This window comes from Macrobrachium rosenbergii, chromosome 4 (genome assembly GCF_040412425.1).
Source record: "Macrobrachium rosenbergii isolate ZJJX-2024 chromosome 4, ASM4041242v1, whole genome shotgun sequence".
In the NCBI taxonomy this organism is placed as follows: Eukaryota; Metazoa; Arthropoda; class Malacostraca; order Decapoda; family Palaemonidae; genus Macrobrachium; species Macrobrachium rosenbergii.
In genome coordinates this window covers 45202091-45225241 of record NC_089744.1, presented here as the reverse complement: position 1 = coordinate 45225241, position 23151 = coordinate 45202091, and the positions used below count along the sequence as shown (strand labels likewise).

The window sequence follows — 23151 nt, the reverse complement described above, 5'->3', positions numbered from 1 at the left end:
TTATAAAATTACACCAATCGATCTATTTCCTAAAGTTGATAACTGATGTTGGGACATCTGCATAACATGTTCAACTGTTATTATCACTTTGCATTCTGAGCATTCTGATGGATGGATGGATGTATGATATTTAGGGCAAAAACCCAGGCCCTGGGACCAAGAAGGCCATTCAGTGCCGTAATGGAGAGAAAATAAATTATGTTAACCCTTAAACGCCCAGCCTCTATTTACAAAAGTGTCTGCCGTATGCTGGCGGCATTCAGGAGTTAGCGCCGAAACGGAAAAAAAGTTTTTTTAAAAATCACAGCACGGTCTTCCATACCTAGTATGTCCACTAAATTCCTTACAATAATGGAACGAGGCCAAGGTTTAGAGGGAACCTCATTCTTAGTGAGGAATCCCAGGGTTAGGGAGGAAACTGCATCTCCCTGGGAGAAACCCACTCTTCTATCTAAGGTGTGAAGTTCACTCACCCTTTTAGCTATTGCTAGAGCCACGAGGAATAACATCATCTGGGTTAGACCCCTTAAGGAAATCGAGTGAAGTGGTTCAAAACATGAGCCCAAGATCCATTTGAGGACCATGTTCAAACTCCATGAGATTGTCTGTTCTGTCTTAGGTTTACAAGACTTAAAAGACTTAATAAGGTCTGAGATGTCCTGATTTGAAGCAACGTCTAGATCTCTGTAACAGAGGACTGAGCTGAGCATTGATCTATAGCCCTTTATGGTTGAGGAAGAAAGGCCCCTGGTGGATCTCAGAAAAGGAGGAAGTCTGCCAGCTGGGTTAGAGAGGTCTTAGAAGATGAGATATTTTGTTTCCTGCACCAAAGTCGAAAGATGTTCCAATATGCCTGACAGGCTTTGGTAGAGGATTTATGTCTGCTATTGACAATAGCTTGGGCTGCAGGCCTTGAAAAACCCTTCGCTCGCAGGAGTTAGACGACAGTCGAAATCCTGTCAGGGCCAGAGTGGATAGGCAGTGATGAAACCTCCTGAAATGGGGTTGTCTGATAAGCTCTGGAATTGTTGGAAGGAGCCATGGAATGCCTATAAGTAGTGCTAGAAGATCTTCACACCACTCCTTTTGGGGCCAAAATGGAGCTATCAGGGTCATTTTGACATTCGCTCATAACTCACTGGAAGACCAGGTGTCAATGGGCGCTCGGGCGCTACTGGGCACTTGGTTGAAATAGGGCACTCCTTGGAGGGAAGATACCTGGAGGACGACAAGGGGCACCTGGGTGCCGGGGATTGCTTGGGCGCCAAATACTGGTGGCCAGATGATAGACGATCCTGAAAACGGCACTCCAGGGTGTCCCAGAAGCTACAAGAAGCTTGAGGCCTCTGGAAAGGTTCTTTAGACCTTTTGGAGGGTGGAGGAGACTGTTCCAAATAAGAGGAACATCTCTTCAAGGGGCGAGACTCCTTAGCATAACGCTACTGGTGCCTCGAGACCGGGCTGGGCATTCCTGGGCTCGAGGAGAGATGGTGGACATCTGAGACGTCTCTCCAACGGCCCTCTGTCGCAGCCTGTGATGCAACAGGCTTGACCGAGGGGGGCAACTACCCATAGGCAAACCGAGCCAACCTCCTTCAGGCCTCCAGTATGCCTCCTCCCAGTGTTAGGGGAGTCTGGCCGTGACCTCTGCCTAGGAGAGATGGCAGGACGGGTAGCCACCTCCTTTACACTCACTGAACTGGCACCTTTATCACTGATCTTTTCCATTAAAAAATGCAATAATCTCCTAACTGGGTCACTGTACAGTATTCATCAGCATAAGACTGAATTTATGGTCAATCCTACTCTTGAGGACGGCGAAATGGTTGGGTTCAGAAGAATGGGTGGCACAGGACTTGACACAAGAGACACATTTGATACAGGTGAGGTAATAACCAGTAAGTTCTACTGCCTGAAGCTTTACTCTCGGCCCTCGAAGCTGCTTTCCTCTTCTTGTCCCTTTCTCATTTAGCCAGGGGAGAGGACAAAGTTTTCCAAGTCTTTTCATCCCAGCTAGCACATTCACTACACATACAATCAATTAAGCATGCCTGTCCTCTGCAAGATGAACAAATAGTGTGTGAATCATACGGAGCTTTGGTAAGCCTGATACTGCATCCTTTACTGCAATACTGGAAACTAGTTGTGCTAGAGTCTGACATAATTAAGCATTAAGTCAAAAAATACAAATGTCTAAATTGTGAAATTCCCCAAGGAAAATACTGATCAATAACAGAGCGTAAAGTAATTCCTACTAGGAAACAACCAGACAACACGAGAAAGATGATCAGCAATTCCCCACTAAGAGAAAGGCCAGTTTGTACATCAAACTCAGACTAAGATCAAATTCAGACAGAAAATTCAAAACAAGGGAAAAAAATCCACAAGATAACGGATAATATCCGTGCCCAAAGGCAAATAGACAAAATACTTCACCAAATCATGAAAATACAAGACGAATAAAAAAAACAAGCTGCTTTCCTGCAACTGTGCAAGATCTAGGATGGCAGTAACAAATTGAGGCTCCTTTCATAAGTTGTTCCTCTCCTTCCCAGAAAGTGGGCGGGGCCTAGTCACCGACTCAGACGGAAGGAGAGGAGTTTAACCACAGATTTCAATATTCAAGCTGCTGTCGAGTAGAAACTACAGCAATGTAATTACGGGGTAAATTACTTATATAAAATTGTAGCATTAATAACTCATCCCTGCAAGCTGGTAAATACATTCCTAAAGTTCCATCACTTTACTTTTTTGAGATGTATTCACATACATACCAATCACATTAACTTTGGAACAACCATTGGTCCTACTTGCTAAGCATTCATTTATCAGTCCAAGACATTTTCTTTCTCTAAGCAACTTGAGGAACGCAAGCCAGGCCAACCGTACAGATTCAGGTTGCAACCTGCAAATATTAGCCATTTCTCATCGCTTTTAAGTTACAAAATTTTTTCCTTCCTTATGGTTTCCTTTATTTTTATATAGTACCTTCCCTCTTCCAAGAGAAGTATGTGCAGTATTGTATTCCTCAGAATAACGCTTACAAACTTCTATTTCTCATTTATTCTTTATTCTATTCTGAGCTACATAGCCTAAGGACATCAGTTGCTCATCCCTTGATTCTTAGGTATAGACAAAATCAATATAATGAACCTTGAGAAAAATACACAAGATATAACTGCTTTCTCCAAAGATGATCACTGATACATTAACACTAAACACATATACTGCATGGTCATTACAGCACGTTCCTAATAAATTCTGTGGTTCCAAAGCTGCTTTCCACTGTCTTTGAATTTTCCTTCACAATATATATGGGTTATGCCATTTTATCATTGCACGATGAACCTAGCAAAATTACTTTTCATTTTTATTTGCAAGTACTATTACTAACAGTAAAAATGTTCAAGTTTATACAACATGAAATGAAATAGGAAATACTCACCAGGTGGTCTACAGTCCCAGTACTTTGGACGTAATCTTGCGTATCTTTCGATGAACAGTAAAATAGAAATGCTATGTGGAGTGACCACATCTTTCTCTTTCCTACTTCCTGATCCTGATAATGGGCCACTCATTCCTCCAATCATCTTTTAATGTGACCTGAAATTAATAAATAAGAGTGTCCTGGTGTTATATTTATCCATGATACAAATATGAATGTCAAGCATTTTATTCACTAAAGGACATCTTTTAGAGGAATGACCCCCAAAATACAATAATGCAGAATGCTAAATGATTTATGGTGAAATAGAAAGTGACGGTAGTCACCAGCATAAGTGAGAAAATGTCCTTGCCCTTGGTAAATATCAACAAATTAACTTAAATGATAGCTATGGTATTTATTTGAAAATTTCCTATTCATTCTAATGTTAAGACATTCTAACTCTATTTTTCCCTTAAGGGATGGGCTAATTATATATTATGCAACCCCCCCAAGACCGGGCAAACTTTAAGGTTGGCCAATTTAAGAAAAACACATCAATGGAAAGCAGATGACATGCAAATGCACATGGTGTAAGAAAAAAAAATTCTAAAAAATTTTCCCTACCTCCCACAGGAAGCTGAAAGTCACCATTTACAACCCTGTGTGGGACCTCTTTTACAAAACACTTATAAATTTTACCAAGTTAAACATGTTTTTTCTAATAATTTTTTTATTTTGTAAAATCATAATTAAAGCTCACACAATACCATAACAGATAAGAACTAAATTCAGTAACAAATTCTGAGCATATTTGTTGTAAGATATTTACATAAATAAACTTACTGAGATCGAGAGATGTAGTAACTTTTTTGAAGGTATACATGTTTTTATAATATTTCTTTGCAAAACTACAACTACATATAACTGACATCACATCATAAAAGATAAGAACTAAAACCAACAGCAATCCCTGGGTATATTTATGAGCAAATAAATAAGACGACATGGGAGAGAGGAGCAAGACATTCCCCCTTCAAGTCAAGAACAATACTGATCTGCCTGAGATGCCCACGATTGAGCTGAGCTGAATTCTTTAGTTGCCACTATTCATTTATGGGCCACTGAAGCGATGGAAACTCTTTCCCGCTCGATACAGCCAAATCGTATGGCGCATAATATTAATACTCCTCAGAGAGGATCCATCCACCACCCAAAACCTGTTTTAGATCCGCTCATGGGGGGATCCGTCCATTATTAAGGGTTAAAGATTAACCCTTCCATAGCGGCACGCATCTCATGATGTGAAAAAGGCATAAGAGGAGTAGTGGGGCATATCATATGGTAATCATTATTTTGTGCCATGATATTTGAATGAATTTTGGGGAAAACATTAAAATTGCTTAAATGGGCCATAATTGGCTGTATGGCAACACTCACACCTCAGCTCAGGATATGAAGGAGAATAGTCTGACTTGAGATTTCATGGGAGAATGTACTACACCTCCCTGTCTCCATATATTTTTTGTATATTTGCCGATACTCAGGAACTGTTGTTGGCTTTAGTTCTCATCTTGTATGATAGTATGTCAGCTGTAATTGTAATTTTGCAGAGTAGAATACAAAAACAAAGGTACATATCCCCATCCCAGTACATCTCATAAATATTTGTCCATAAATAGACTCAGGGATTGTTGCAGATTTTAGTTCTTATCTTTTACAATATTATGTGAGCTGTGATTATACTTTGCAAAATTAAAAAAAGAACATGCATAACTCACTAATATTAGTGCATGGAAAAGAGGGTCCCCACAGTTAGAAACATTTACTTTCAACTTCCTTTGGAAGGTACAGACAATTTTTTCTTATACCATGTGTATCTAGCCTGGCCTATAAGGGCTAATTGTAGGTCAAATTGATTAAATTACACAGCACAGTGCAGTGCAGTGCATGTTATCCCAAACCATTTGTAGCAAAAGCCGTTAATATGTTGCAAACAATAATACAATAATAAAATTCTCAATACAGAATAAGATTTTCTTATGAAATTAATTTCTTTTTAATACACTAAAAATGTATCAGATTACATAAGCCAATCTGTGTGGTCAGCATTCCAAGATAACAGCATAATGGAGAATAACAATACTCCCTACAAGTATTAGCCATATATTTGGGAATCCCAGCACCATCAATGACTGCCAGTTATTCTCGTTATCTGGACTTGCCATATAACCACAGAACCCACTAGGGGGCTCTCAGTATACACCGATGAGTTTGTAATGAAAAATGAAATTTTCAGGATAAAATGACATTTTTATAATAAAATAAAGTTTTATATATACTTACCAAATAATTACATAGCTATTGTTTCTACTTTACGCTGCAGCTCAATATTTAAAATTCACAGCAGCGCTCTTTTGTTTAAGGTGTCGTTATACTGCCCCGCCCACTTTCAGGGAAGGATAGGTACAACACAGCTAAAGAGCTCAGTTCGTTTATGCTCTATGTCCGTGAGATTATTTTACTATAAAAATGTCATTTTTATATATGTAACTTACCAAATAATTACATATCTGAATCCCACATTGACAGGAGGTGAGACACATGGACAAAACTACTCAAAAACATTGTGAAATGCACTTGTTGTAACCTTACCTGGTGAGGGAGCTACGGCAGGTGGGTACTGCGCTGTCCTCTTGACTTGTCCCAGTCTTCTTCAAGGCCGAAACCTCGCATGAAAAAGACTGAACAGGGGCCTCCTCTCTGTCTCTAAAGGTGTTCGGACCATAGGGACCGAGGCACCGGACTGGGAATCTGGTCGAGCACCGATGGCAGTGCCAGTAGGAAGAGACGAGACACTTGCATGTCTCGACTCTTTCTCTCGTCCTGTGCCTGAATTGTGACAGTGAGAGGTCTCTCCGGCACCAGTTCAAGATACCCGAGTACTTGTGACTTGCGAACGAGTACCTGACACAGCACCAGCCTTCGAAGCAGACTTCTTAGGACTGGTGACAGAAGGGCAAACCAAGGCCTGTGCACCCGCGGCTCTCAAAACACTCAACCCCAGTGAGGCGAGCGATCCAGTTCCCACACCCAAGGGCAGGGAAGAACCGACAAGAGATCCCACTGCTTCCCCTGTGGAGGGAGGCAGCCCTTAGAAGTCCTAGGGCGGGACTTCTTTTGGGGGGAGAGAGAGCCTTCTTCTTCTCCTTTGGCCAACGAGCTCAGAACATGAAGGGGAGGAGGCAGCAAACAACGACAAGGGAGATGAAGATGACGATGACACCTTACAAGACCTCTTTGCATTCTTCTTTATCATCTTTTTCAGGATGGCGGTCAAATCCCTCATCCAAGAGGGAGCAGCAGACATCACAGGAGCGGCTGAGGCAACCAGGGCAACAGGAACATCAATGACAGGAGTGGTGACAGCAACGATCGGGATAGTCAGGGCAGGTGGAACAGCAACAGCAGCCCAGACGTCAGAGGCCACAGGAGCAGCAGGAGCCGGAACCATCATATGGGGCAGAGTGAAGGTTACCATCATAGATGGTATGGCCTGGGATAGTAGAGCCAGGGCAAAACCTAGATGCGAGGGCAACGCATGCTGGGATGCTGGGACAGCTGTCACTTGGGTCCGATGTGGGTGGAGATGGTGACCGGCATCTTGGCGAACGCTGTCATAGCCATCGTCGATGTCGTACCAGTAGCAGCAGCATGGGTCACCACCAGGATGTCTGCCAGGTGGGACAGGAGGCCCTGCAAGGAAGGAGAGCCAGAGAGACCAAGGGAGCGCCACCCTGCCTGCAGATCACTCGCCTGATGACCGAGGAGAGCTTCAAGTGTCAAGCTATACTCCATCGGCTCCTTCATGGCGAAAAGGGCAGGGCATGGGAGGTGACCGGCGCTGCCACATCAAATGTTCCCACTCACGTTGTATGGTATATGAAGGCAGCATAAGTTATACAACACAAATATAATTGGTTGCTATTCAATTTTTGCCAATTACTAAAGACCCTCGTAATTTTCTAGCATTTAACAACAATAAAACAACACGTTTATTCTTAAACGTGACAAAAAAAATTTCCAGCGCTGCCAGTTCTTCTCTTACCTGTTAAGCTGACCTCAGGGCATAAAGATGTCAAACAGCCCGTGCCTCCACAAGGGAAGCTCAGTCAAAACACTCACTGACTCATTAAGGAGTCTGTCGCCTTACAAACAACATGGAAGGAAGTCCTCGTTCCCGCATTAATCTTCATCCACAGGCTCGAGAAATCGTCCATAGGGTCGTTAAGTACTTTTCTAAAGAAAAGGCAAACCGTGGACCCATTGCGGATATCAGAAAAACACTGCAACGCGCCTCAGAAGCAACAATGTTACCGGAGAGAACAATCAGCAGGATTTGCAAAGAAGGCAAAGATACGGAAGAGAGATGCGGCACAGCAATTTTCCTGGAACGGGAGAAGCATCAACCGAGAACCGTGACAGATGTCAAAATCGACAAGAGCGTTTTACGTAGAACTGTTTTAGACTTATGTAAGGAAGGAAGTACCAACGCTTGATATAATCAAAGACGCGTTAAAACACAATAGATATTTTTCATCGGGTATGGGCATTCATGCAAAGGTATCTTGTATGTTAGAACGATAAAAACTGATACAAAAACAAAGAAAAAAAACAATGAAATATTCCGAGTAAATGGCAAAGCTGGAGCTAAGTCTGTAAGGAAAAGAAGATATATGAATAGAAAAATGTTATGAATACTCTTACTGGAAAGAAACGAAGGACCATATTATGAATAGATGATAGATTAAATAGCTGCCCGTAATCTTATTTGTGTAACCCATGTATATTTATGCTGCGCTCTCTTATCTGTCTACAGACACAATCCTTTTCAGATGCCAATAGCTCTCTCTCTCTCTCTCTCTCTCTCTCTCTCTCTCTCTCTCTCTCTCTCTCTCTCTCTCTCTCTCTCTCTCTCTCTCTCTATATATATATATATATATATATATATATATATATATATATATATATATATATATATATATATATATATATATATATATATATATATATATATATATGTATATAGACACATACTGTATATATACACAGTAAATTGACAGAAAAACAAGTAAATTAAAAGTGCGGAAGTCCAGTAGCGTGAGATAATCACAAGGAAGGTCCAAAAAGAGATTCAATGAGGCCTATACGAAAAACAGAGACCTGGAAGAATGGAAATATTTTCAAGAAGGAGTGTCGAAGCAATAGGGAACACCTAGAAGTATACTGCTCCCAGGAGACATTAACAAACGCCAAGGAGGTTAAACCCTCCTTGACAGAAGCACGGATTAAAAGGGCTAAATGGGAAGGGTAGGCCTTTAAAAACTCGAGAGAAATACATTTGGCAACGTAGGGGACAACGCCTAAATCGCCATGAAGGAGCCGATAGGGTATAGAAGGAACAGTCGGGTTAGTGGAGGAAGAAAAAGTTAAGTATACCTTAGTTTTACCAGACCACTGAGCTGATTAACAGCTCTCCTAGGGCTGGCCCGAAGGATTAGACTTATTTTACGTGGCTAAGAACCAATTGGTTACTTAGCAACGGGACCCTACAATCTTATTGTGGAATCCGGTCCACATTATAGCGAAAATTAATTTCTATCACCAGAAACAAATTCCTCTAACTCTTCATCAGCCGGCCGCGGGAATTGAACTCCGGCCCATCGAGTGACAGTCTGAAGCTCAACCGAGTCAGCCAACAAAGGGCTGGGTTAGTGGAGGGAGGCTCTTCTTGCTCCGATGGAAAAATTTCCCCCTTGGAGTGAGGAGAGGCCCCCAAGAGGAGGTCGTCCTGATCATCTACTCCCCCCGTCATTCCACGCTTGATGAAGCGAGCAAGGAAGATGAAGGAGGGTTCTCTCCCGAAGGAGAGACAGCCAGAAGGGGAAGCTTGCCAGGAGAGAGAAATGAAGAATGGTTAGCCACCAAAGGCATAGTTGGGGGTGTATAACCCTCAGACGATGCCTTGGCGGTCTTCCTCTGATACCGTTTCCTCCCTTCAAACCTCACCCACAGTTCAGCCGAACAAAAACACCACTTTGTACAAGTAGAGTCTCTAGAACACACACGCCCCCTGCATGAGGAACAGAGGCCATGTGGATCAACGTCAACATAGGAGCGGAAGCTCCCGCATCTCTTGCCGCCAACCCCAGTAGACACAAGCTGGGGGTAGGTGGCCTTGTGCAGAGGCTTGTCTGATTTATGGGTTTGCATATCTTATGTAACACAAACACACACAAACAAAAAAGATGGAAAGATCTCACCAGGAAAAAACAGCTCAACAGAAATCAGGGCAGAGAGCGAAGGAACACGTCTGCATCGTACGAAGGTCAAAAACAAATGGAATGTTTACGTCCGGGTGGGCAGAACTCATGCCTAGTGGACGTTAGTTAACTGCCTAACCAGCCTGTTTGAAAGTTCAACGGCCGTTTCCAGCTGTGCTGTAAGTAATTTCTAATGTAAAGGGCCGATGGTTTGTATATTGTGTAGGAACAAATCTCTTTTCTTCAAAACCGCCGTAAAGAAAAGAGCCATAAGTTCAAGAGAGCCATCCCTGATGGTCTTGTCCGCTCGAGAAAAGACTCCAAGCCAGTCCGAGGCAAAGTCTCCAACTAAATCATTGCCATCTTTTAATCTTCTTGGCTAGTGCTCTCACCATCCAGTCTAAGGAGCTGAAAGCATCAAGCACTCAAAGAGGTCAAGTTCTGCCAATGAAAAATATAATTTTCGCTGACGAAAATGTAGAGGATCAGGAACAAGGAGCTTCCTCGGTGGCGGAGGAAAGAGAACTCCTACAGATTAAGAGTGAGGGAGGAAAGACGAAGGAAGCCTTACCTTGCTCCCTCTTGGCAGAGAGCCAAACTTACATCTGGAGTGCCTTCCTAGAAGACGAGGAAAGCACCATCATGGGGAGCCTAGGTCTGTAATCTGGATGGCTCCTCATCAAGAAGGTTGAGGTAGGTGAGACTGGGGCTAGCTAGAGCCAAAAAAGGGTAAGAAAGCTTGCCTGCAAATGTTAAGGAGAGCTATATAAGCTAGGAGACCCGTGGTCGAAAACAGGCGCTTGACGCTCCAAGCATGAGATGATACTGAAAAGTTGGCACCAGGAGCTTGGGAGCTGGCACAGAGAGCTTGGAAGCGAGCGCCGGGCACTTGGCAACTGGCGTCAAGCACTCAGGAGCTGGCACCGGGTGCTTGGAAACTGGCGGCGGATGCTTGTGAGGAGATGGGTGCTCGAACAGAGAAAGCTGGAGCCTGTGAGGGATTGCTGGGTGCTTGGCAGCCAAATACTGGAGCCCAACAGAAGCACGCTCAGGAGAGAAATGCTCCGGCTGTCCCATACGCTGCAGGAAGGTTGAGGACTGTGACCAGCTCCTTGAACTGCTAGCTGGGCAGCGGAGAAGAGCTGTCAGCATAGCCTGCGAGCCTCTTCAATGGACAACACAAATCTAGAAAGCACTTGTGGAGCTTCCAAGTCTAGGTTGGAGTCCAGAGAGTCGGATCACACCTGAAGCACATCCAAGGTGCCTTTCCAGTGGTTGTCTGTCGAAACCTCAGATATATGTGCAACAGGTTTAACTGAGGGGCCAGCAAACCCCACCAGCCTCCCTTGGACTTCCTGCATGTCTTCTCCAAGGTTCAGGGGCGTAAGACAGAGACCTTCGTCTGGGAGAACCAGCGGAACGAGAAGCCACCTCCTCCACTTGCATAACACTGTCTCCTGTCAAGACGCCTGTCCATTGGCTGTCTGCTGATACCTGGGAATGTGCAACAGGTTCGACTGAGGGGGCAGCTACCCATGGGTCAACACCCTCAGCCTCCACTGGACTTTCAGTATATGTCTTCTCCCAGGTTATGGAGAATATGACAGTGATCTTGGTCTAGGAGAACTGAAGGGACGAGTAGCCACCTCCTCCACTTCACTGTATTCAGTACTAGGTTAAAATCTTGTAAAAACTAGACTCGAGACTAGCAATGGCAAGGGTTGGAAGTGAGCCATGCATGGAAGTAGGTGGGTTAAAAGTAGGAGGGCTGGTATCAGGAGAAAAAGTGGGAATGGGGGAAGAGGGAATAGTAGGGTTATCTTCTAACCTAGGCTTAGCTAAGAGAAGCAAGTTTCTCGGCTATAGAGGCCGTATTCTTCTTCGTATCACTAACTTCTCCAGGTGAGATTTAAGTACCTTCCACTTAAGCTCACTTGGCACCAGGCGCTTGAGAGCTGGCATCGGGCACCCGGGCAATCATTATATTCAGCACCAGTTCCTCTTTACTACATTATTGCACCGTTCACTTACTGCAAAATATGTCTCCTTACTACAAGGGTCATATGAAGATTTGATCAATTTATTTTGCCACCTCTGCTACAGTAATAAAAACACGAACTTGAATCAGACAGAATAACAACAAAAACTGGAAAACTGATCCCGAAAGCTATCAACGCTTGAAGACTACTCAAAATAAGTGATAATACTTCACCAAAAGCTGCAGCAAACCCCCGATGTCACTTGAGAGCTGCCAGAAACAGAATGTGGTTTTCTGTTAAATTGTTTCAGCACTCCAGTTAGTGGGCAGGGCTTGTCATTTACACTGAACTGTTGAAGTGCCACCGTACTTTTTAATTAAGGCCGCCGTGCGAGTTGAAACTATAGCAATGGAATTACTTGGTAAGTTACTTATATGAAATTGCAGGATACAAGGGGGGTCCATATCTTTAAGGCTACGTATTTCCCAATGAAACGAACCTCAGAAATGTTCAACATGCGCACTGAAATATAAGAAATCCATACATTCAACTCTGTGATTTGATTAGCCTACAATTCAAAATAAATAGGATAGTGCGAAATGTCGGATACTGGACGGAAGGAGAGCAAATGCAACTTAACTGCACCAGTAGTAATGGTAAAAAATTATAAAATAACAAGATAAACTAATTTGGGGTTGCCTAGGAGCCCAACTGGTAGATCTAAGTATTAGCTCCACAGCGACAATTTCCTTCTAACTTGACTCTTTCTACAGTTTTTTGGTTGCTAATTATGGACTTACCTTCAATTTTTGTCGCACGAATGTAATTAACCCCCGAAGTCCATCCAACAAGGTGTTTCCACACACGATCTTCACAAGACAGAGCATGGGTATGTCTGTTTGGAATGGTTCATATCCCGTCTGGCAAGTGCAATAACTTGTTAACGTATGGGTACCGTCCCGCCAGGGCCAGTACAGTACTAAACACGGCGAAGGGACATTCCACTTGGCTGACAACAAACAAATGCACCGCCAGTCAGAATCCCTAAAAGTGTAGAAAAAACCAGTTCCCAAGGTAAAAACAGGCCCGGAGCTAATTTCTTAGAATTACCACCTACCTATATAGGTAGTATGGGTTATTTAGGTTAACCTACAGTATAGTATTACTAGCTTAGGCTATTAGGCTAATGATAATATAAGGTAGGCTAACCTAACCACCAAACTTATGGTATTTCTAAGCAAGAGCTATTTATGGACTACTAGGCTACATTGGAAATCGATTTTTCCTAGCCAACACCTTTAGTGTTGCTGATGAAGGAGGTGGTGTTGTTTAATGTCAGTCAATTATTACTAACCTCGCATCTACTCAACATGGTTGGGGACCCTTTGGCAATGAGGGGTTTTGGAAACAGGAGTAAGACCGGACCGCCATGTTGTTGTCATGGAATGGTTTCCTACATGCACAAGTTATCGGGGAGCCATATGTTTAATTACAGACTGGCTAAGGAAACTTATATTAAAGGAACTAGCCTATACTAACCTACCATATTACAGTTTCGTATGCTGGGCCGCCTAACTCATTCTGTCATACCAAGATCCCTCCGCCAAGGTAAGTAGTTCCACCCAAACAGCTGACGACCAACGACCCGAAATGCCCCGCGACCTTCCTCACTCCTCAGTCTCTTCCGGGTTCAAGAGTTGCTAACATGGCTACTTTCGTGTCTTCCGTGTTGTATCTGACCCACATGGAATTTGCGGCTAAGAATCCAGTGACCCTTATGGATTTAGGCGTTTTGTGTTACGAAGAGCGTTCATTGCTGGTTTACCTAATGAAAAGTGGCCTACTTGGCGATTTCAGCGGGACTTGTGGCAAGTTTGACGAAGGCAGCGTCGTCCCTTGCCCCTTTAAAGCTTTCTTCAAATTAATTAAACGTGCATATCCCTTAAATAGAGCCATTTCAACCCTTGCCCCTTTAAAGCTTTCCTCGAATTAATTAAACGTGCATATCCCTTAAATAGAGCCGTTTCAACCCCCGTCAAAATGCGGTCTAATGTCGCCGAATCACAACAATAACGGGACGCCGCCATCCAAACGGATTGGTCAATTCCACGAGGTCCTGTTCTCCCAGTTCCAGTTGTCCAGATCCCGCCGAAAGCCAGTGTCCCAGTGCCAAAACGAAGAAGAATGGAGCTACCGATATCGGCCATTCCGGATTTCTCAGACGATTCCGACTTCGGATGAGATACGTGCTATTTCGAAAAGTTATAGATTTACTAATTCCACGGCCCTTCTGGGGGTCCAGGGGAAGCAGCCCCTGGTAAGGGCACGCCGCCCTATGTTAGGTTAGGTCGGTTTCGTTAGTTTCAGTCGCGACCTAGGTTTGTGGGGTCGGGGGCAAAAGCCCCCGGCCAGGTTAGGGCACGCCGTCCTAGGTTCAGTTAGGTTGGTTTCGTCAGGTTGGGTCGCCATCTTTTTGTATCCGTCCGCCGACTCTCTAGCCGGTACCCACTGCCACCTGGTGGTGGGTCACGGCTAGGAAATCGGCAGACGAAACCCACAGCATTATTATTATCAAAACTGTAACCACGCAGGCCGTGTTAATTGGGGGGGGAGGGGCTTCAGCCCTCAGTGAGGGAAACTTCACTTTTTACCATAAACTCCCCAATAACACTGGACATGCGCGATAGCATTCCAGGATGGCCATCGTACAACTTCTGAGGCTAATTACACTCGACCGATAAAAAATGACGGTAAATTCTACATAAGCAACCAAAATACTATAATGGAAATCAATTTTCAAAGTAATACTCGATACGGAGCTCTTGCTTTGGCCTAGTTCTAACAAATTCTGAAACAAAAGATGCGACTTAAGTATTTACCATCACTCGTTCATTCTCGAGGTGCTTTTGGTAAACTGCCTGGACCCCTGCAATAACTGTTGTTTGTAAGGAAGGAAGGAAGGAAGGGGGAAATTAAAAGCAGGGTTTGCACTAGCTTAACAGTCACGGAAAAAATGAATAAGGCTGGGCTATATCACCAGATGTCTAATGGCTAATCAGTCGGATAAATATACGACTTACGCGTTTGGCGAGACATTAAAATACCATATAATATTATGTATTATATAGTTTAAGCGATACATTACCGAGGTGTACAGATAAAACCAAAATGCACGTTGCAAGCGTCAAAACTATTTGAATTGAGGAGCTCGTAGCCTTGTACTCTGTCTAGTTGTTGCAGGTTGGTGAAAAATAACGAGTGGGAAAACTTGGTCTTTATACCGGCGCCTCCAGGTTCCGCGAAGCTTATTCCATAAGCACTTTTACAGCCACACTACAGTCTACGCTTTTACAGCTAGATACAAAGCTTTACAACTCTTACTGATGAATAAAAGATGGTCTTTATCACAAACAGTATTCGTCCCTTCTTTTAACTGCCACTGATTTCCTGTTGTTATCTCTTCTGAACTGGATTCTGTCTTTTTTATCGGGCAATTTATCTTAAGTAGTTCACTGATTTTGAATATTTTGTTTCTATCCCATGACCGTATACTTTCCTGAATGCAGTAAAACTTAATATCACAATTTTTTCAGTAAATTGTATTTTTCCTAACTGCAGTATACAAACCTGAGGTCATTTACTTTAGGAATTACTTACAACGCAGCTGGAAACGGCCGCTGAACTTTCAAACAAGGTGGTTAGGCATAGGCAGTTAAGTACCGTCCGGATGTAAACATTCCAATTTGCCTTTCGGCCCAGGTTTCAGATTGAGGGGTGGGATGAGGCGGACATAAAATGTAATGTAAAGGACCTCAGGTTTGTATAGTTAGGAAAAATACAATTTGCTTTAAAGAACTGTGATTTGTTTCTACACGATATACAAACCATCAGTCCTTTACATTAGGAGGACTTGTAAAGTCACCACATCGGCGCCAGCGTAGTGTTTCGGCGGCGCCATTAATTAAGTCTCCGCTGAGCATGTTTTCTTTGGTGACTTCCCATTTTCTTCAAACTCAATTAGTCACGCCTAAAACGTGCCAGGTCACGCATTTTAACCATTTTTTACTTTATACGTATTTATACAAATGTCACACATTGTGTATCACATGTTTCTTCATTCACAGGCATCAAGACTGTATCCATATTGAAGTTCTGTATGTTTTGTATTGCAATTTGTACTCGTTCACTGCATATTATTGTTTATTTGTTTCGACCTCAGGTCACAGTCAATTACATTGTCTTTCGCGGGCTGGCGTCAGTCGGCCGCTATATAAACTGCCTGGATCTGTAATAAAGGAGCAATAACTTTTACCTGCTCGTTTCTTTGACACCTTACAGTGGTGACCCCCGGAATATCCCGGAGCCATTTACGGACCGGCACGGTGACTTAGTCTTGGCTCCAGGATTTCTCCAAAACACTCTTAGCGGCTAAACACGGCGCTGTAACCAGCGTTTGAGCATGCTGACTCTCGTCGGCGTACCCCACCAGCGTCACTAGCGGAATCACACGGTGCACGAAAGTGCGTACTGACGCGATTACCCCACTCCAGTAAGGGATCAAAGGAGCGAGCATGGACGCGGATATCCCCTCCTTCATGCAGTTAAACGCAGACCCCGTGGACTCGGAGGTTTACCTACCTCCCATCACACCCGCGCCCGCCCCTGCATCGAGGCCCTCCCGCAACTCCACACCAGCGCCCCGAACACACGACGGCCGGGCAACACAATCGCGGGCCGCCCTCACCGTAAAACTGCCGCCGTTTATGCAGGGGAACCCATCGATGTGGCTGCGCAGGGTGGAGAGCCACTTCAGAATTGCGGACCTTATGGACAAAATCCTACAGGCCGACACAGTGTTCAACACCCTTCCGGAGGACGTGTACAGAAAACTCATCTCGCGAGTACCAAACACACACCCTCACATACAGCACCACAAAAAGTTCCTCCTCGAAGCTTGCTCCCTGCCCATCGCCGAAGCGGGCGCCCGTGCTATCGACCTTGCCATAAACCCACGCCACGACCTCAATTCAAGAGACGCTTGGAGCATGGTCGTGGATCTCCTGTCACTACCAGACTTGGATGGCACAAAGAAGCGGCAGGAGATAAGCTTCATACGGGAAATCTACCTTTGCCAACTCCTCCTGGAGGTACGCAACCAGATCGCTCACCCCTACACCATGCCTATCGAGGACCTCATAGAGACGGCGCAACATCTCACAGACTCCATCAAGGCTTCACAGCGACTAAAACCGGCCACACAGCCGGTCAGCTCCGTCCAGCCTGAAGAGGACGTAGAGCAGCCCGTCAATGCCATCGCCAACAGACGTCCACTGAACCACAGCAGATGGAGGTCCCTGGGCTTCTGTCGCTACCAGAAGTGGTTCGGAAAGGACGCCCGAAACTGCCTGCCGCCCTGCTCGTTCGCCCGTTCAAAAAACGGGGGTGGCGGCGGCCAGCAGGACGTACAGGCCGTCATGGCAGCCGAAGAACCCAGGGCCTCAAAAACAGTAGGTTTTTACGTCTGCGACACCGTCTCCGGCAGGGTGATGCTGGTCGACACAGGGGCCTTTAAATCGGTCTTCCCGGCATCCAGAGAGGACCGCAACCAGACACCAGACCTGGCCGCTTTCCTGACGGCCGCCAACGGAACCCGGGGGGAGTATTTGTAAAGTCACCACATCGGCGCCAGCGTAGTGTTTCGGCGGTGCCATTAATTAAGTCTCCGCTGAGCATGTTTTCTTTGGTGACTTCCCATTTTCTTCAAACTCAATTAGTCACGCCTAAAACGTGCCAGGTCACGCATTTTAACCATTTTTTACTTTATACATATTTATACAAATGTCACACATTGGGTATCACATGTTTCTTCATTCACAGGCATCAAGACTGTATCCATATTGAAGTTCTGTATGTTTTGTATTGTAATTTGTACTCGTTCACTGCATATTATTGTTTATTTGTTTCGGCCTCAGGTCACAGTCAATTCCATTGTCTTTCGCGGGCTGGCGTCAGTCGGCCGCTATATAAACTGCCTGGATCTGTAATAAAGGAGCAGTAACTTTTACCTGCTCGTTTCTTTGACACCTTACAGATTCACTGGTTGGAGGGAGGAATCTGAATGAGTCTGAATTGACTGGAGTTCGCTACACTGGGATTCTCTTCCTGGTCGATAGAGCAAGGAAGAGAAACCTGCCTCTGACAAATTGATCAAGGTGTAGTAAACGCATGATCAACTGTCAGACTTCTGGGCCTTTTTGTCTGAGAGAGGAAAACGTAACCTCATACAAAAATAGGCTAGGATGAACCTTTAAGAGTCGGAGACAGTAAGGCAAATACAAGTATTGGGTTTGTATTATTGTCAGGGTCTCCTTCCTCGCCTTGCTAGAGGAAAGAGCGGGTTTTCTTCTATAATTCTGGAAGGAAAAATAGAACAGGAGCTCGATGTATAGACTTACCTGCGTCGACCGCCAGTTCCAGTATGTAGCGGCTCGAATCCACACTGCCCGAAGGCTGAGAAGGAAGGAGAGGCCAGTCACTCCCGCAGTCATTCTCACATCCATAACCGAACATCTTAGGCGAGATGCAACCCTGTCCTGTTAGAGGACCCGGGTAAGCTAGGCAACTTGTTGAGCAGCCACCACAGATCCCAAGGAAAAAGTGTCCAAGGACTTGTGGGCAATGTCCCGAAGGTTGAACGAGGTGAAAGTACTGAGGAACAGACGGTGTCATCTTTGCCAGAAGCAGAGTATGCTCTCCTGATCGTCTCATGAAGCCAGAAATAAATCATGTTCTTGGACACTTCGTTCTTCGGTGAGCCAGTGCTGACGAAGAGTTGTCAACACTCGGGCAGGAGACAGATGACGAGTCATCTCCAGATAGCGCTGCAGCACTCTAACAGGAGAAAGAAGCATCTCATTTGAGTCATTACCTACAAAGTCCTCTAGGGAGGGGATCACGGACTCGAGCCTAGCGTAAGGGACCAATGGGTTCTAAGTCTCCGCTACGAAATCTGGGACAAAACCGAGTGTAACTGGTCCCCATCCCCTCGAGTATTTAACATCAAAGGAAAGTCCATTCAGTTCTACTCTCTTCGTCGATGCCAGGGCAAGAAGGAAGATGGTCTTGAGGGTCAGATCCCTGTCTGACAACTCTCCTAAAGGCTTGTACGATGCACGAATCAGGCTCCTCATAACGAGAGTCACATCCCACCCAAGGGGCCTGAGGAGATGTCTACATCTTTCAGCTACAAGACCAGGCTGAGTGCGGCCCTACAGCCTTTTACAGCTGAAACGGAGAGAAGCTTCTCGCAGTGTAGGAAAATGAGGAAGTCCACGACTTGCTGAATAGTAGCTCCGACTGGAGAGAAACCCCATCTACGATACCAACCACAGAAGACAGCCCACTTTCCCTGGTATACCGCTGCAGAGGATCGTTTGAGGTATCCAGCCATCTCTGTTGCTGTGCAGCGAGAAAAGCCTCTCGCTCGCAAGAGATTCTGGGTAATTGCCAGCCATGAAGACACAGGGACTGTACTGCTTGGTGGTACTGCTTGGTGGTACTGCTCTGCTTGTGGTTGACACAGAAGGTTGGGCTGGGGAGGAATCTCTCTCAGTGCCTTAGAGAGCAGAACTAGGAGGTCGGGATACCAAACGGCCTGCAGCCATTTGGGAGCCACCAGAATCATCCTGATTTTCGGGGTGACCAACACTTTGCTGGTCACCCTGTGAATCAGACAAAATGGAGGGAAAGTGTAGACATTGAGGTTGTACTATGGGTACTGAAAAGTGTCCTCTGCAGCGGCCAATGGGTCTGGCATGATGGAACAGAAGATCTGAAGTTTCTGTTGTGCCGGGTGGGAACAGATCTATGACTGGATGCCCCCAAAGATTGAACAACCTCTGTGATGTCCAAGTGAAGAGACCATTCCGTCCTTATCACTTGATTCTGGTGACTGAGTTTGTCTACTACGACATTCCTCTTGCCTGAAATGTATCTGGCTGACAACTCTACGAAGTGAGCCACTGCCCACTTGTGCACCTGCATTGTCAACTGGTGAAGCAGACAAGATATCAGACCACCCTGCTTGTTGACATATGCCACCACTGTAGTGTTGTTGCTCATCAACACCATGGAGTGTCCCATCACTCGATCCTGAAACTCTTGGAGGGCCAGGAAGGCCGCCTTGAGTGCCAGAATATTGATGTGAAGGTGCTTGTTGTCTCGGTTCCACACTCCCAAAGTCAGCAACTCCTTCAGGTGTGCACCCCACCCCTCAGTTGATGCATCTAAGAACAAAAGCATGTTTGGAAGGGGAGTATGCAGGCATACTCCTATTAAGAGGTTCCTGTCATCCAGCCACCAGTCTAGACTCTCTCCAACTTCCTTCGAGAGAGGAATGAGAAAGGATTGAGGGTGTTGAGACTGGGACCAGTACTCCTTCAGTCTCTGCTGCAGAGAATGAAGGTGAAGTCTCCCATGAGGGACCAGATTCTCCAACAATGGCAGGAACAGCTGTGCTGCCTTCCTGAACCCGCTGATTCAAGAGTCCAAGGGGAAGACTCTTGCTGCTACCATATCTATCAACATGCCCAGGTACTTTACCCTCTGCTTGGGGGGTGAGATCAGACTTCTCGAGATTTACTACAATCCCTAGATTGCGGCAAAACTCGAGGAGCCAATCCCTGTCCTGAAGCAACTGTGAGTGGGAGCTCACCATGACAAGTCAATCGTTGAGATGCTTCAACAGACGTATTCTGCATGAATATGCCCAAGCTGACGCCAGGGTGAACACTCATGTGAATACCTGAGGAGCAGTCAAAAGCCTGAAACAGAATGCCTTGAACTAGAATACCATCTCCCAAAGGATAAAGCAAAGGTATTTGTGGGAGGATGGATGGATGGGTATTTGGAAACACACATCTTTCAAGTCTACCATAAGTATGAAGTTGTTCTCCCTGGTGGAAAGGAGCATGGTGTGCGCCGCCTCCATCGTGAACAGAGTCTGGCTAATGAATCGGTTCAAGGGAGAGAGATCTATGATTGGTCTCCAACGCCCTCGAGGCTTTCTCTATGAGAAAGATACAGCTGTAAAAACCTGGGGACCGATCTGACATGACTTCCACAGGGTTCTTGCTCAGCATGGCTTGCACTTCTTGCATGAGTGTGAGAATCTTCAGTGAACCAGGAACGTAGGTATGGAGATGTACCGGAGAGTTGGTGAGGGTTGGCCGAGACTTGAAGGGGAGTAGATATCCCTCCCGAAGGACATCAACTACCCAGGTCTTGGCTCCGTATCACTGCCATGTTGTCCAATGGCTCGACAGGCACCCCACCACCAATGATAGCAGCTGGAGGGGAACGCCACCCCTAACATTTCCCTTTCTTTTTCTTCCCCTTGCCCCCTTTTCTGGACTGGAAAGTGAGCTGTAAGGGGCATGATTGCACGCCCTTTCTAGCAGAAGAAGAAGGCTGGGTGTTCCTGCAGGTGCCCTTCAAAGCCTGGGTCTTATTAGGGGCCAAGGAAGTGTTAGCCTGACCCGAAGGTCAGGCTGCAGTGGCACGTGAAGACCCAGTGGTCTTAGCCACTTAAAAAAGTTAAGTATACCTTAGTTTTACCAGACCACTGAGCTGATTAACAGCTCTCCTAGGGCTGGCCCGAAGGATTGGACTTATTTTACATGGGTAAGAACCAATTCCTTACTTAGCAACATGACCTACAGCTTATTGTGGAATCCGAACCACATTATAGCGAGAAATGAATTTCTATCACCAGAAATAAATTCCTCTAACTCTTCATCAGCCGGCCAGGGGAATTGAACTCCGGCCCATTGAGTGACAGTCTGAAGCTCAACCGACTCAGCCAACGAAGGGCTGCGGTCTTAGCCACTGCCTGATGGACAAGGTGGTACCTGTCTTTGGCCCGACGCTTGTCCGTCACATTATCCACCAACTCTCTTGGGAAGAGAGAAGCAGAACCCAGCAATGATCTGTTCCTTAGGGTCAATGACAACTCTGGACCTACAGACCCGGTAATCCGAGTCAGGACAGCATCCCTTCTCTTCAGCTGTCTGTTGGGCAAGGTAGGAAATGGCTCTACCTCCAGACTGGCGTAGTCTCCTGAAGGTGGAGTCCTCTCCAGGGACAATAGCGCTTGAGGAGGCAGCAACCTTGGATACTGTGAACGACCACAGATCCAGCCAGGAGACTGCCTGGAAGGCTGCCATGGCAGTAGCCTCCAGGCTCACTGCCTCTTGCTGTGAAATGAAGACCCCTTTTGAAACAAGGTGCTGTAGTGAGAGACCTGGGCCTAGATGAACCAGGTCCGGGTCAACCTGCTTGGTTGGCAAGGACCCTTTTGAGGGTGTGTAAAATCACCTCTGTCAAAGCAGAGGAAGGGGAAGGAGCTGCAGCTACTAAATCTGGAAAGTCTTCACTGCTGAAAACATTTGTCCTTTCTAAATATTCTGTTTCACAGTTTCTTGCTTCATGAGCTTCAGACCCACATTTAAGGCAGGTTCTGCGTTGCCCGCTATATAACAACTGAATCTGAAATCCGTTTACTGTCACTTTCAAAGGGATATTCCGTTTTATATTGACCTTAGCTGTACGGACTACACTGAACATACCCTGAAAGGGGCCGTGGTTATATCTACTGTGCCTGATACTTTCAACATCGCCGTACTTATTCAAGATATTAATCAGGACCTCATCATCCATCTCAGGGGGGCAATCACATATTGACACATAGGTATGCGCTACACTTTCATTTGTTATTTTCACTTTTATTGCATCATTCACACCGAATGACATCACCTTTCCCTCGTTGTCATCAACAAATTTCTGGAATACATTTCCTTTTCCGAATTTAATAATGATCTTATCTCTCAGATACTGTACTACAGTAATGTTTTTCAACTCACCATGCATCCTATTAAACAACTTCCCAACATCATCCTGTGTAGGTTTATTTACAGTTAGGAACACTAAACCCACCACCGAATTTACTCTCCTTAGCGTAGAATGGAAAGGCATCTTGGAGATCCCAAACTCACCGTGACTGAGTGGGATAATAAAGCGGGGTGGGTGAAGGGCAACGATAAGCCACCTGGCTGTATACCCTGAGGCTAATCGCCTCAGGGCATAAACAGTTGCCGGCCAGAGATTTCCCTGGATTTGGCCAGAATCTTTTTGGTAAAAAATAACACTTGCTGTCTGCTAAACTCTTACACAGCTACACTTCTTGATTCAGTACATAGTCACACGTTAATGGATCCCAAAATAACTCACGAATCGCTTCAAGGAACAGCTGAAAAGGGCTAATATACGGACACAAAAACACAGCGACTCTCCTTAGCAGTTCCAACCGAGCTCATTCTATAATGGGCTCATTTGTAAAGTAACAAGCCCAGTCATCGAGGGCTACTAT

General features: G+C 45.3%; 1 protein-coding gene across 6 annotated transcripts in view; it reads right to left on the bottom strand.

The window, feature by feature from the left end:
* ida (anaphase promoting complex subunit 5 ida) overlaps window positions 1-15414 on the bottom strand; it is a 202497-nt gene extending 187083 nt beyond the window's left edge. The window contains exons 1-2 of one of the 6 annotated variants that reach the window (XM_067096145.1): window positions 15384-15414; window positions 3446-3603 (exon numbers count right to left, since the gene is read on the bottom strand). In XM_067096145.1, coding sequence (XP_066952246.1) covers window positions 3446-3590 — 145 coding nt within the window. In that variant the 5' untranslated portion in view covers window positions 3591-3603; window positions 15384-15414. Of the gene's footprint in view, window positions 1-3445; window positions 3604-12526; window positions 12771-14605; window positions 15307-15383 lie in introns of those variants that run through there. The other 5 variants (XM_067096121.1, XM_067096138.1, XM_067096151.1 and 2 more) reach the window with 5 other exon arrangements.
* Between the last annotated feature and the right edge of the window lie 7737 nt (window positions 15415-23151).